The sequence below is a fragment of the Molothrus ater genome, chromosome 3 (genome assembly GCF_012460135.2).
Source record: "Molothrus ater isolate BHLD 08-10-18 breed brown headed cowbird chromosome 3, BPBGC_Mater_1.1, whole genome shotgun sequence".
Classification (NCBI taxonomy): domain Eukaryota; kingdom Metazoa; phylum Chordata; class Aves; order Passeriformes; family Icteridae; genus Molothrus; species Molothrus ater.
The window spans coordinates 43,648,968-43,662,577 of NC_050480.2; the positions used below are offsets into that span (position 1 = coordinate 43,648,968).

The 13,610-nt window shown below is 43.2% G+C and overlaps 1 protein-coding gene across 2 annotated transcripts in view; it reads left to right on the top strand.

Annotated features, from left to right (window-relative positions):
- The window catches only part of SLC35F3 (solute carrier family 35 member F3), a 163,331-nt gene that overhangs the window by 93,169 nt on the left and 56,552 nt on the right, over positions 1-13,610 (top strand). Inside the window, exon 1 of one of the 2 annotated variants that reach the window (XM_036380250.2) lies at positions 8,786-8,992. The exons of the other annotated variant lie outside the window; for it this stretch is intronic. Coding sequence (XP_036236143.1) covers positions 8,917-8,992 — 76 coding nt within the window. The 5' untranslated portion in view covers positions 8,786-8,916. Of the gene's footprint in view, positions 1-8,785; positions 8,993-13,610 lie in introns of those variants that run through there. 2 annotated transcript variants of the gene reach the window in all.

Below are 13,610 nucleotides of genomic sequence, written 5' to 3' on the forward strand. Positions count from 1 at the left end.
TAAAACCGTGTGTGTAATCTTATTACAGATATCCCTGGTACTGTTAATTAATCTTCCAGATTCATTCCCCAAAAGCATTAACCAAATCCAGTCTAGAAGTTGGGGGATTAAGGATAAGCAGTAAGAAGGCTTTCTAGAGAGTTGTCCTGTTATTGTGTGAAAGTCAGGGCTTATAGCTTAGAGTGACACATCTTTGGTGCTCACAGCCATTGTCACACAAGCATGGAACTTGGAGTTTCTACTCCAGCATTTTTAAAAATTGCTACGACTATTTTAACAAGATCTGTAAAGATTTTGCAGTTTCTGCTTGAAAGAGACAGCATGAACCCGCTATAACTTCTTTCATATCTTACTGAAGAAAAAAAGACAAGATCCACCAATGGATAATCACATCCCAAGGAAGGTTGTAGAAACTGTTGCTTTTTTGAAACACTATGTAAATTGCAAACTCCTAAACGCTGGCAGGGACCAAGCTGACAAAGGATAAAAGCATAGCTTTAAAAGCATACAGAACCTCCACAAACAGCACATATATATTGTACCCAGGTGGGTGGAGAAAAAATAAGGTAGTAAATGTATTTAATTAGTGTAGTAAATTTATGTGCCATAGTACAGTACCAGCTGAAAATAGGGAGGAGTATGAGAGTGACTAAGAGAAACCATACTTTTCTTCCTGTTTCTTTCCTGACCTCCTTCACAGATCCTAAGGCTGTGGTTCCTCTATATCTGCTGAAACCTAAGGCAGTGTGTAAAACCTTCTCTCCAATATCTGACCAGTATGTACAAAATATTTTAGAGCTAAGCTGAATTTCCTATCTGAAGAATTAAACATGCAAAGTTTTTGCTTATTTTAGATTAAATTCATCAAATAGAAAATATAATGTTACAATCCTGCCTTGTTTATCCAAAGTAAACTGCTGGAAAAAAGCCTCCTGTTTTCCTTAGCCTCGGCCCTCTCTTGAAGGCTTCAATTAACACAATGTTACAGTCTAAGTAAAAGATTGAATTTAATCAAAAATATTTGGGCTAGATGATACTCTTTGCTGCCCATGCATTCATCTGATATGGCTACACTTAAATCTGTGGGATTATTCTAGTTTTGCATTGTTATGACTCTCCTGCCTATATCCATGGTCCTTCATATAAAGTACCTTCTTTCTGAAGGGACAGAGCAGCCCTCCTAACTTTCCAGCCACAACCTCAAGCTAGTTTCCTGCCTTTAAGCCTGCTCTTTTAATCAAAACTCTCATGGCCTTGAACCAGCACAAAGGACTTATTCTTTATCTCTGGTGTTGCCCTTGAATATCAGTCACTATACCTTTGCTGTAGGCATTCATCTGACATTGCATTGTTCAGCAATGCACTTGTGAGGTTAAAGTAATTCACTTTGTAAAGATATATAAGATTGTGAATCAATTTATGAAGATCTAGAGTATTAAGAGAGATACTTCTTAGTCTACAAAGCACTGTTTCACTGTCATTTCAAAAATTCGTATTTTACATGTGACCCAAAGATTTTAATTATTCTTGCACTAGTGATAAACAGCAGTAATAATGTACTCACCCTCTACACTAATAATAAAAGGCATCCTCTTCATTAAGAAAGGGTAATAGATTACAAATATTAAGCCTGTTAGATAAACTCTGAGTGTTGAATAACAATAATGCTTGGATGTTCTCAGGGCTTTTCAGCATAGGATCTCAAATGCACATGGAGAAAGTAGCCAAGTTTTATCCCAAGGTACTTGTGAGTAACTGGTGGCAGCAGCTTCACTTAGGCCTGGAGCCACAATGATGGCAGAGCCTGACAAGGAGTGGGAGGGTTGCACTGCCACTGCTCACTGCACACACTAGTGTGCTTTTAGATTTTACAATAGGCATTTCCACCCCAGCATTTTCTCCCTTTTCCTTTTCCCAGTGTCTGAAGGCAGATACTCATCTAGAAAACAGGCTTATATTGCTGTCTCATAATAAGATAGCTGGGACCCAACTATGTTAATATGTGCCCTAATGGCAGCTGAAAGAAGTAAAAGGAAAAGCTCCTCCCAAAAAAGAGAAATAGCCAGTGGGCTCAAGAAAAACAATTGGCCTCAGTGAGAGTGGGAGACTGGAGTGATTAGGATAGCAGGATAGGGAGGATATAATTACAAAGCACGTGGTGCCAAAAGGCTCATCCTATATAATTTCTTTTAAATAATATCTGTGCTTGAAGGGGGAACTCATTGTGCCAAACTGATTGGTCTCTTTGAGGGCAATCAGCACAGCCACTTGCTTTAAGCATTTCAGCAAGAGTTCCCAGGAAAATTAACTGTTTGCTTCCAGAGATCTGACTTGCTGCTTCCTGAGAATTAACCCAGAAGCCCAGTCTGCTGAATCTCACTTGGCAGGGCAAACTTGGAAAATCTGGGGAGATGTTGTGCCTAGGACATTATTTTTAATCCTCATCTTGAATTCTTCTGGACATAGCACCATTATTGTGCAGTCAGAAATTAATTCATAGAGAAAAGGGTCTGAGAGCTTGAGAGGTGCAGAGCTTCTGGACAGCTACAGCAAATTTACTTTGAAGCCATAAATCATGAGGTCTAGGACATTTCCAAAAGTCCCAGCACTAACTGTAAAGGGTTGTGATGGACATGAACAGTTAAAAAAGAAGGCACAATTGAATGGATTTTTCTGTTTGTCTGTGTAACTTTATAAGTGGATGTGGCATCCAGTTCATTCTGCAAGCTCTTTAGTATTGGCACTGGGAGGAATTGGACAAAGGAAAGACATGAAAGAGAAAAGACAATGCAAAGGAAAAAAAACCAAGGAAATACTGACAACAGAAAATAAGAAGAAAGACAGAGTGCAGAGTATACACAGGGAACAGGAAAGAATGTAGTTATTTAAAGTGTTTAAAATCAGTCTTCCTGGTAAAAGGGGAACACAGGAATCAGTCTGGATCTTCTTGCTCTTACACATCCTTGTATTTTAAATAGGCAGCAATTTTCTTCCTGGCAAATATCTGGCGAGTTATTTATGTAGGTTGAAACCCTCTCCATTTCACAGGCCACTGGGAGTGCTTAAATCCTACCTAATCTTTGGTTCAAGCAGCTGGCAGCAAAATCTGGACAGATTTTGTGATTTTCATCCTAGAACACTGTCTGTAAAACCAGTGGCTTGAAATACGGAATATGTGTCCTCAGAAGTATCTCTACTGTTACTTTCTGAAAGATCTTTGGATGCCCCTTTTTCATCTCATCTCTTGTTCCTGTCCTGCCTAATACAAATTGGGAGGGCAGTGCATAGTTCTGTAAATATTCAGGTGAGAAGATGAAAAGAAATGTGATTCTGTCTTCAGTTCCTGCGGTCTGTTTTTGGATGTTTGAGGCCAGGAGCATGTGCTTATTTGCTCAGACAGTTCTGAAAGAACTTTTTTTTTGAGGACAAAAGATCCCCTCACAGACTGAATGAATTTCTTTTCTTTCTGAGTCACAGTTTGAACAACAGATTTTTTTTTTAATTGTGTTTTTCGGTTTTAGATATTTTCATTCTGTATTCATATATTCCAACTTTAGATCTTTTTCACCTACTAATCCTTCAGTGCTCAAAGTGTGGTCTTGTGCCCTTTGTGTCTTTGTTAGAAGTCCTCCTGAACTGGGGTGTTTCAGGAGTAGAGGTTTAACTCAGATTATACAATGTTTATGAGGGCAGAAAATGTGCACAACTACATTGAAATGCATTTCACATCCAGTGCTTTACAAAAACAACTGGCCAGGAGCGGGCTGGTGGTGAAGAATGTAGAGGTGATGCTCAGTTATTTGTAATACTGTAGGGGTTAAGAAGTTATTGTTGCTGCACTGTTGATGTCGATGGTGTAACAATGTATTTTTTTGTGATTTGAGGAGATTTAGGTCTTGTAGTCAGACAGTGTCCCATATACAAATCCGCAAGGAAAAGTAATGGCCAGATAAACCCAGGAGGGTGTTAAAACTCTGAGATTAAATCTAGCTTTTTTCTTACATTTTGCAGAATTCACTAGTCTTATTTGAAATGCAGCTGATCTGTATTCACAAAACCAGGAGAGCTTCTCATAAAATATTGGAAATAGTTAATATTTTATGAGACTTGGAAATAAAATCCAGCAGTGCCTTCTCCTCCAGTAATGCTTACAGCAGTTATAAACAGAAGGTTAAAAAAAAAGAGAGGAAGATATTCTCACCAGGACTTTGCATCTATGTCTAGGAACTGTTGGATATCTATTGTCATGTAGACAGTCTGCAGCCCTTATGGGCACCTCACATGTCACTGTTATCTGCAGCACTCTCTCTCCTGATCACATTGGAAGAGAAGGCATTCAGGTATAGATAGCAGTGACTCTACAGCAGAGTCTGTGTGGTGCAGTCTACTGAGCACCTTTGGCCTGGGAGGTTTGAATCCCTCCTCTTCCTTTCTCCTTCCTTTTACAGCCTTGTTCTGTGAATTCAAGCATGATGCTAAAAGTAACTGAACTATTTTGGAAGAGGGAAAATTGGAAAGACATTGTCTTTACAGCAGGTTAATATTGCAGAGAAAAACTGTATGTAAATTTGATGAAAATGTGAATTTGTTCTGAGTGGAGGTTGTGAATGTAGGAGGCTGCAAACAGAATAGTGGTGGATGGTCACCAGAGAGAGCATCTCAATGCAGATTTCAGAATGATTGCAGGACAGAAACCATTACTTCCAAAATAGCTAATATTTTTGTTGGAAATGTGCTTTTGACATCTGTGGTTTTGGAGCTTTGAAAGAGAAACAGATTATAAAGTTATTAGCTATTGTAGCCAAGCAAAAGTAACACAGCAGTCAAGTAAAACAAGCTCCTCATAAAGAGACTGATAATTATTTGTGGACAATATTCACAAATTACTTCAAATATACTAGAGGAAAAGATAGTTTTTTCCTGGAAGGTTGTGGCCAGTGTTGGTATTATGCATGTGTTTGACTCCTAGCACATGAATTCATTCTGGTATGAGATGGAGCCTATTAGGAAATTGGCTACATGAGTAAAAGTCCACACTCCATTTCCTTTAAGGTTGCTAAGCACAACAATTATTGCCCTCAGTGGTAAGGCAAGCACATAAATTAATAAATGTCCTATTAATGAGTACACTAAACATGAAAATGTCTGAACTGGGAAAATACCAACTGTGCCTGTTAGGAACAGGGCATTGTGCTTCATGTTGGTTAAACAAACTAGCTAACAGGATAAAAATCAAAGGCTGTAGCACATATAACTGAGAATTTAGTTTTGTCTTGAATCTACCTTCCTGTGTAAATAAAGAATCTTTAAGGAAAGGGGTTATGATCCATAGGTTTAAAAGCAGTGTGATGCAGAGTGTTAGCACACTTGCATAAAGGTTTATATGTACAAAACCAACCCAATTACTATGATTTTTTAATCCAAAATGACAAAGGGTAGCCAACTCTAACAAAACTAGTTCCATCAAGCTACAATGTCTACAAATTCTTCAACCTGGGCAAATTCTGACTGCCTTATCCTGAATTTTTAATCTGACATTCCCTTTTTCACATCCTTGCTCTTGATTTGTAATGAAAATCTGCCTTCTCTAGTTTGCAAGGTTTGAGAGCTTCTCTCCACATTTGTAAGCTGTCCACAGCCCAGACATCCACCAGTTTTTTGCCTCCTGAATACAGGAGTGGTGTTTTAAAGGTTAAAAAGCCATAAATTTGACTTGAAAATTTACCTCATGTGAATCAATTTTGCATTGCTTATACTGTAAGATGCTTACGGTAAATGAATTAAATGTAATCCAGCAGTAAATGTGTTAAGCCTTGGGGAGGTGGGGATGCTGCAGCTACAGAAGTAACAAGCCTGCTGCCAAATGCAGCTTTCACAGAAGAGTCCCTGGAACACAGTCCTCAGACACCCTAGTCTTCATTAAATAAACTCAACCTTTTTTTTATTGTGATATGTGGCTGGTATTTTTATGCACAGTGTAAGACAGGGGCCTAGTGTGGATCTCTGGTGTAAGTGTGTGTGCCTGTAAGGGCAGCAAGAGAAACCAGAGACTGTTAAAATGCTCAGGGGTTGGAGTTGAGCAGAGCTGTATGTGAATCAGCTGTACTTCACACATACATTGGGCAAAAGGGTTCCAAGAGCCCACAAGTGGTTGGATGTCCTCTCCCATGGTTGAAATCAGCCTTAGCTGGATACTGAATGTCCTCAACGGCTTTGAAACCTTCTCAGGGTGACTAAACTGGACACTGAGGAGCAGAAGCTTGAGTGCTGTGGCTGTGCAAGGCATCATCAGAGGAGGAAGGAGAACAAGATGCATCTTAGCTCTCCTCAGCACCAGCTGCAGAGGGGCCAGGCAGCCCCAGGAGAGGCTTGCTGCCATACATGTGTTTAACGTTTGGAGTTCCGGGCTTAAATAAAACATTGGGAGCCTGAAATGTGTTAACAACTCTGCAAACCCTGAAATATTACACGTGGTTAAAGTAACATGTCATCCAAAACCCCGTTTTTACTCTGTGACATTCTATGTGAGCAGCACCACCCTCCAAGTAAAAAAATGTACTTACTGTGTCTTTCCTTTAACAAAGAAGACAGTATAAGCCTGTTAGAAGGAAAGAATATAAGTGCTCAGCAACAAAGACTTTTTAATGAATATACTTTTAATTCTTATAACCATCCCATTGATTATAAGTACAACCAGAAGAGAAGTCTGATTATCCTTAGGCAGCCATTTACTTCTGGGAAAAACTGATGGTACTTGGATGTAAAGTGCTGATTTAGTGTTTTCCTCCATATATAGCAGAGGCTGAGATGATCCTGGAAGACCAGTTCAGAGCAGAAGCCAGACAGAGTTTTCCAGGTTCTGGTGTTACTTGTCACCTTAATCTAAGGGAGTCTCTTAAATGATGTGGCTGTATTTTAACCACCAGTGAGCCTGAAGTTTCTTCCCAAAGGCAGTGTAAAATAAGTTAATATTTTATAATGTGCTTTGAAATCCTCAGATAACAGGCACTGCAACATTGCAAAATATTTCATGGACAGAACCATCTGAGGTGAAATCTGCCTCTCTTTATGTAACTTCTTTCAATAAGCAGAAACCAATTGGACTCTGAGACTAAATAGTGCATTGAAACAAGATGGACCCATGGTTGTCAAATGCTTATGATTTGTAACATCCCAGGAAGCTGAATTGGTCAGACAATTCTACTAAAAATTCTTGTAAATAACCATGAAAACCAGTAACCATCATTTGACAAGCTGATATTTTGTAGTCTTAGCAGTAAGTACGAGCTTTTTTTTTTCTAGAAGAATCACTTCAAAAGTAGCCTAGTGATTTTTGTATAAGGTTCATCCCAAAGGTTGCAGAGAAGAGGCATAGGAAGTGCAAAACACCCTGGAGCCTCATCAGACTGCAGATCAACTGATGAGACCTATGCAAACTAATAGTGTGGCTCTGACCCCTTGAGAAAGCTCACCTCTTAAATATGAAGAACATTCTAGCCAGCAGAAGTAAGGTGGTGTTTTCCCACGGTTTCCTGAAAAGTCTGTCAGGACTGATTTTCAATAGCTACTATTTATATAATTAAAGAATACTTTGGAATGTTTGTGGAGTATTGATGGCTGCCCAGTCTTGTTTGCAAAGTACACTCATTTTAATTTGACCAGATCTTAAGAAATGTTGAGTATTTGCGCCCTGTCTGCTGACGCATCTCAGTTTGGAACCTGGTAAATCTGCAGAGTATTTTCATATCCACAGAAAAAATCACAAGGAGCAAAGGGTGCTAAGGTCACTGTGCTCAGCATCTTGTGAATTCTGGTGCTCTGCTTACAGCGATATAAATCTGTTTTACATCTTTCATATTCATTATGATTTCTCTCCTGAATCCACTTGCATTGTCTCATTAATTAATGCCAGTTAGATTTTTGTGCTCTGACAGAGGGGTAGCTCTAATCACATGTTGTTGATATGTCATGATTGGGGATCTTAAAATTACTGCTGAAAAAAACAAAAACACCATAAAATGTTGCTACATACCAGCAGCATCCAGATGTGACATATGACATTTTGTTTAACGTGTGTGGGTATGGACATACTTAGTTTTGTGCCTTTTTGTGCCAAAATGAAGTTGTTGGATTATGTTAAGAAAGCTGTAGAGTATGTGACTGCAGGTGTTGGAGTATTATTGGTAAATCCATGGAGTATTTCATCTTGGCTGCTGGGTCCAGTTTTGGTCTCCCTCCAAAAGGATACAGCAGGAACAGAAAGGCTGCGGCTAGGATGGCAGAAATTACTAAAGGCACGGATGAAAATTGACCCAGAATAGTGTCTGGACTTGAAGGAAAACAAAGGAGGGATAATACTGAGTAAATAATGAATTGCTTGGGAGGGTGTAAATTCTCCTTTTCCCTAGACAGCGCGAAGAGAGCTGGGCAGAGCGCGATGAGCCAGGAGCCCTTCCCGTGCCGTGCAGGAGCCCAGCGCCAGCAGCCGCGGCCGGGGCCGGGATCGCGGCTGGCTCCGGGATCCCTGGCGCACCGGCGGGAGCGGGAGCGGTGTCCGCAGCCGCATTACGGTCCCGGCTCCCTGCGACCTCCGCCGAGCCGGACCGCGGGGCCGGCGCCGTCCGGGGGCTCCGCAGCGCCTCTGGCCGCGGCGTCCGGCGCCTCCCCCGCCCCGACCCGGGGGGCGGCCCCGGGAGCCCTGGGGGCGGGCGGGGGGGGCCGTGCCGGTGACGTCGGGTTTGCAGCAGCTCCGAGCGGCAGCGGGCGGGCGGGCGAGCCCCAGCCCCCGCCGCCCGGTGCTGCGGCAGAGGGCGGCGGGCCGGGAGCCGAAGCGGGGAGCGCCGCCGAAGAGGGCTCCGGCGGCGCCAGGATGTAGGCGCGGGGCGGCGGGGAGCTGCCGCCGGCGACGGGCTCGCCATGAAGAAGCATTCGGCCAGGGTGGCCCCGCTCAGCGCCTGCAACAGCCCCGTCCTCACCCTCACCAAAGTGGAAGGTAAACGACGTCGCGGCGAGCGGGACGAGGGTATCCCGGGGAGACCGGGTACCGCGACCGGGGATGCTCCGGAGCGACCGAGCGCGGGGCTGGGGCGATGCCGGCGGCGGGGACTGCGCGACTCCTGAGCGGGCGGTGCGAACCCACGGGGCGCACAGCTCCCCCGCCGCCCGGCATCGCCGGCGCTTACCCCTGCCCACTGCCCTGCTCAGCCCCGGGGCTTTCCTCGCCCTTACTCCAGAGGCAGAGCATCTCTCCGGACCTCCCCTCGGGACGCGGGAGCAGCCCCCAAACCCGTGGGCAAGTATCTGCCATGCAGGAGGACCCTTGGCAGGAGGGAAGGAAGATGCTCGGCAGATTTGTTCTCCCGATGTGAGGAACGCAGCCCCGTGTTCCAACCATCTGTCCTCACCTCTGTTTGCTAATCCAGCTGCGTGGTAGCCGTGGAGTTGGAGTCTTATGGCCAGGAGGGATATAAGAGCCAAGGAGCAGTGGGGGCTGGCAGACCTTTAGGGGCCACTGGGACCTTTGAAGACTTTCAGGGATCATGGCCGGGGGCCTTGAAAAGGACACTGATGTGCTCAGAAGGGTTCCCTGGAGAAATCTGAGGCTGAGGAGCTGTTTTCTTGGGTAGAGACCTGTAAGCCTTGTCCTGGAGATGGAGGGGTGATGCAAAGGCAGGGTGCAGGTCAGGGAGAGGAGCCTGTCTGAAGGATGGATACAGAGCTCTGTTCCTGAAGGAAGAGCAAAGGGAAAGCTGCTGGTTTGGGGGATACCACTGGGGTATGTCGTTGGTTGAGAAAATGGTGTTGGTAAAAGGAGAAGGTTGGCCAGGGGGAATGGAAGGAGGAGAGGCAGAAAAGGGATAAGAAGAGTGAGGCAAAGAGGAAGAAAAGCTAAAAAAAGGGAATGATTGAATGGCAAGACATAAAATGTGAATGTGAGACTCCAGAGAAAGCTCATGAAAAAGAAAAAACTAATACTGAAAAGCTGAGAAATTAATAAAGGAAAAGAAAAAATGGTAGCAAAAGCTCTGTGGAGCAGAAAGTGAGAAAATGCAGAAATGTACAAGAGGAGGAAAGGAACTAAAAGCAGCAAGAGTGGAAAGTAAGGGGTACCTGAAGGTTCTTATTTCAGTTCACAGAATATTCAGCTGTTGCATTCCCATAACATAAAAAACACCTACTGCAGAGATAGGAAAAGAGATCCCAGTTTTCTGATGGAAAGAGCAGGCCTGATCTTCATTACACTATAATCAGAATTTTAAAAAGCCCTTGGAGTTGACCCCATGCACAGTAGAGTGTTTCTCTCGAGGTTTGCATTGGAGGCTCCTCTGGGCTAGGAGCTCGCCTCCCTTTCTTTTGGTGCACTGCACAAGCTTAATGAATCATAAATAATAATAACCTACCAGGTTCCAGCTTTGAAATGTGGGTCATCTCATTCCTCTTTTACCAGTTCAAATACAGTTTATTACCTACCTTATATAGAAACAGAAAGAGAGACAATCTTTCACTGTGCCATAAAATTGAATCCTTTCAAGCATTTCCATGTCTGCTCTGCATACCAGCTCTCAGATACCCTATTGCTGCCCACCAGGGACTTTGTTGACCTAGTTGGACTTTCCCTTCTTTACTTCAGATTCCTTTTTCCTTTACCATCAGTGGCAAAAATCTAAATTGCCTTGATGGTGCCTGGAGTTTCTTTCCTTCTCTTTAACAAAACAGACTGGCTCTGTTTGAGAGCTTCCTTTTCCAAACCAATTGACAGCATTTCCTTTCAGGCTAACATTGACTAATTTTGCCAGCTGGTGTTAAAGCCATATAAAAAAAATTTGTAGTTATTGGCAAAAATAAAGTGAGACAGCTGGCACACTGCCGACTGCTGACTTCCTTTGGCCTGGCTGCCGTACCTCTGGCAAAGATTTGCCTTCCTCTGGTAGTCCAAGTCCATTGCAAAGGCTAAGAGCAAGACAACAAAAACTTTAATCTGCTTCACAGTTAGGATTATTTTCTCCCCTATCAACCACCATCAAAGCATTTCAAGGATCTTTGGCAGAACCACTAGGAATATGTTTCATTCTGAGATGGTTAGCCAAGTGGAGCCTTTCATTGATACGCATTGCTGTAAAGCCCTCTAGCATTCCTTGTATTTTCCTGACGGTGCAGCAACTTCTTTGCTTTAAAAGGAAGATAAGGACTTTGTGCCTTCAGAAGCGTGACTGCCATTTCGAATTATTTCGGAGATTGAATCATCAGTATGCTCGGAGCCTGCTGTACCAGCACTTTTAAAGACGACTGTGTCTACATGCATTGCTCAGGCAGGCAGTAACCATACCATGTGTTTTTTGTGCCTGGTACCATTGTACACCCTTCATATTTTGAGAAATGTATGCTTGGTGCCTGATTTGTGCTTGTTCTTCCTTCTGTTGTTGTTTTTCTCACCAATTTCTGTCCACACTGCAGTGGCCATTCCTCTCAGACCAGCCAATTGACTGGTTTCACCCTATTTGTACGTGAAAGCACAGTGTGCTTTGAGGACTGACTTCTCTTCCCCAGAAAGGTAAATATCTCCATTCTTGCTCTACATCTTAAGATCTTCCAGAGACAGGTAGCATCAGCTCTGACAAAGAACTGCAGAACAATCATCACACCAGAGAAAACACATCCTCCACTTAATTAGCCCCTACTAGGAGCTGCTTATTCTCAGGCTTTCAGTACCAAGGAAATGCTATTGCAGCCTCCCCTGTAGCACATTTCCTCTGCACTGTTCTGTCAGGAATGAGTGACTGGTGATATTCCAAACTGAGTTGCCGTGGAACCAGATGAACCACATGTTCAGCTGGAGTAACCCTGCCCGAATTGCTGGAGTTGCAGGGAACTTGTATAAGTATGAATGAGAAATAAATTTGGCCTTTAGTACCTTTGCATGCCTGCAGGGAATTCATCACAAGCGTATCAACGCTATAATTGCTTTAATAATAAATCTTTTTCACTTCTTTAGCAAGCACAAACCAAAGATCCCAAGCATAGCAAAAACTTCCATGAGAAGCAGTCAGCTTCTTTAAGAGAGGAGATTCTTATTATCCTCATTTTGCAGATGGAGCAGCTGAGAAACTGCAGAATGAAGCAACTTGCCTAAAAACAAGCAGCACATCTTTTGACAGAACAGGCAAGAAAAGACCTGCAGCAGATAGGAATGGACCCCCAAACTTTCCACACATATCTTTGTGGCCATGAGAGGGCTATGAATGGATGCAACAGGGGACAGAGAAGCCTTAGTTTATTGAAATCAGTGACTAAAGCTTTCTTTTTGGGAAATAAGCTCAAATGCTGCATAAATACATTTCTGAATAAATACTGTGTAACTATTAGCAGCATTCTGCTGGTGGCATCCAAAGGTTTTGGTAGACAGGCAATGCTTGTACGACTGAGCACCAAGGCAGGCTGTGTAAACATCTCACCCAGGACTTCACAACTGTAGAAGCAAGGTTTGGTGGCCATTGGTCTTTTTCTCATGAAAGCCATATATGACAGACTATGCAGTGCTCCTGCATCCTAGAAAACAGAAGCAGCTGGTGAACAAGAGAGGCTGGTGTGGCTCAGCCAGGGCCATGGGTTTGGTGGCTCAGCCAGGGCTGTGGGTTTGGGTGTGCTTCCCCACTGAAGCAGCCTTGGCAAGGAATTTGTGTTGGCTTCTGCATGGAGGACTTAACTTTGAAAGTGTTCACTTATGTTCAGTGTGAGCAGTCAGGGCACCTTAACCCACCCAGTTCTTGCTCCTTAGCTATGGTAGCAGTTTTCTCCTTCTCCTGACCAGAACTGGTGAAGGTGATGGTGACAAATTCACATGGATAGGAGTTTTAGGTTTGCTGTGTGTCTGCTTCTCCCTTGGGCCTACTAGCATGCACGCCATTACCGCAGGATAATGTCACTTACTCAGCTGACAGAAAAGCAGTGCCTTCTTCCGTGGGTACTGAGTGTTAAGTACACATGGACAGTAATTACACTCTGGCTTTGGCCCAAGGCAGCTTTTGCTCAATTTTTGTATTCCTTGCAGTATTTTCAGTTAGTACAACAGCATATTTGAGCAGATAGCCAAGATCTTGTTCCAAAGGCGTGAGGAGTTTCTTGTTGCATAACACCTGGCTCACTTCCCAAATGGCACCATGCTTTCTTAGGCTTTAAGCAGCCTCAAAATGAGCTGCTCTTAGCTGTGCTAGCTTACTCACTGGGGAGTCCCTCTAGCTGATCATGTCCCCCTGGGTATTTTGTCTACTATCTCACCTGTGCAAACTCATGAGTTATAGGTTTGGAGGCGACTCATTACTTCTGCACTGTGTCCCCTCCTCAAATGATACAAAAATAAAATAAGACCATTTTGATATTACTAAACTAATGCCAGAGCAGGAGTTTTAATGCATCACAAAGCAGAAAGAGAAGTTATTAAAGATTTATGTAAGCTTCCTTACTTTAGTGGCTGAAATGAGACAGTATGTACACACAATGGACAAACTGTAGTTTCACTTACAGTGATGGAACTTAAGAATGACAGCATCCATTGGATCATCGTCTCAGTCCTTCCATAGATCACAGACCATTACATTTCACCCACTTATCCC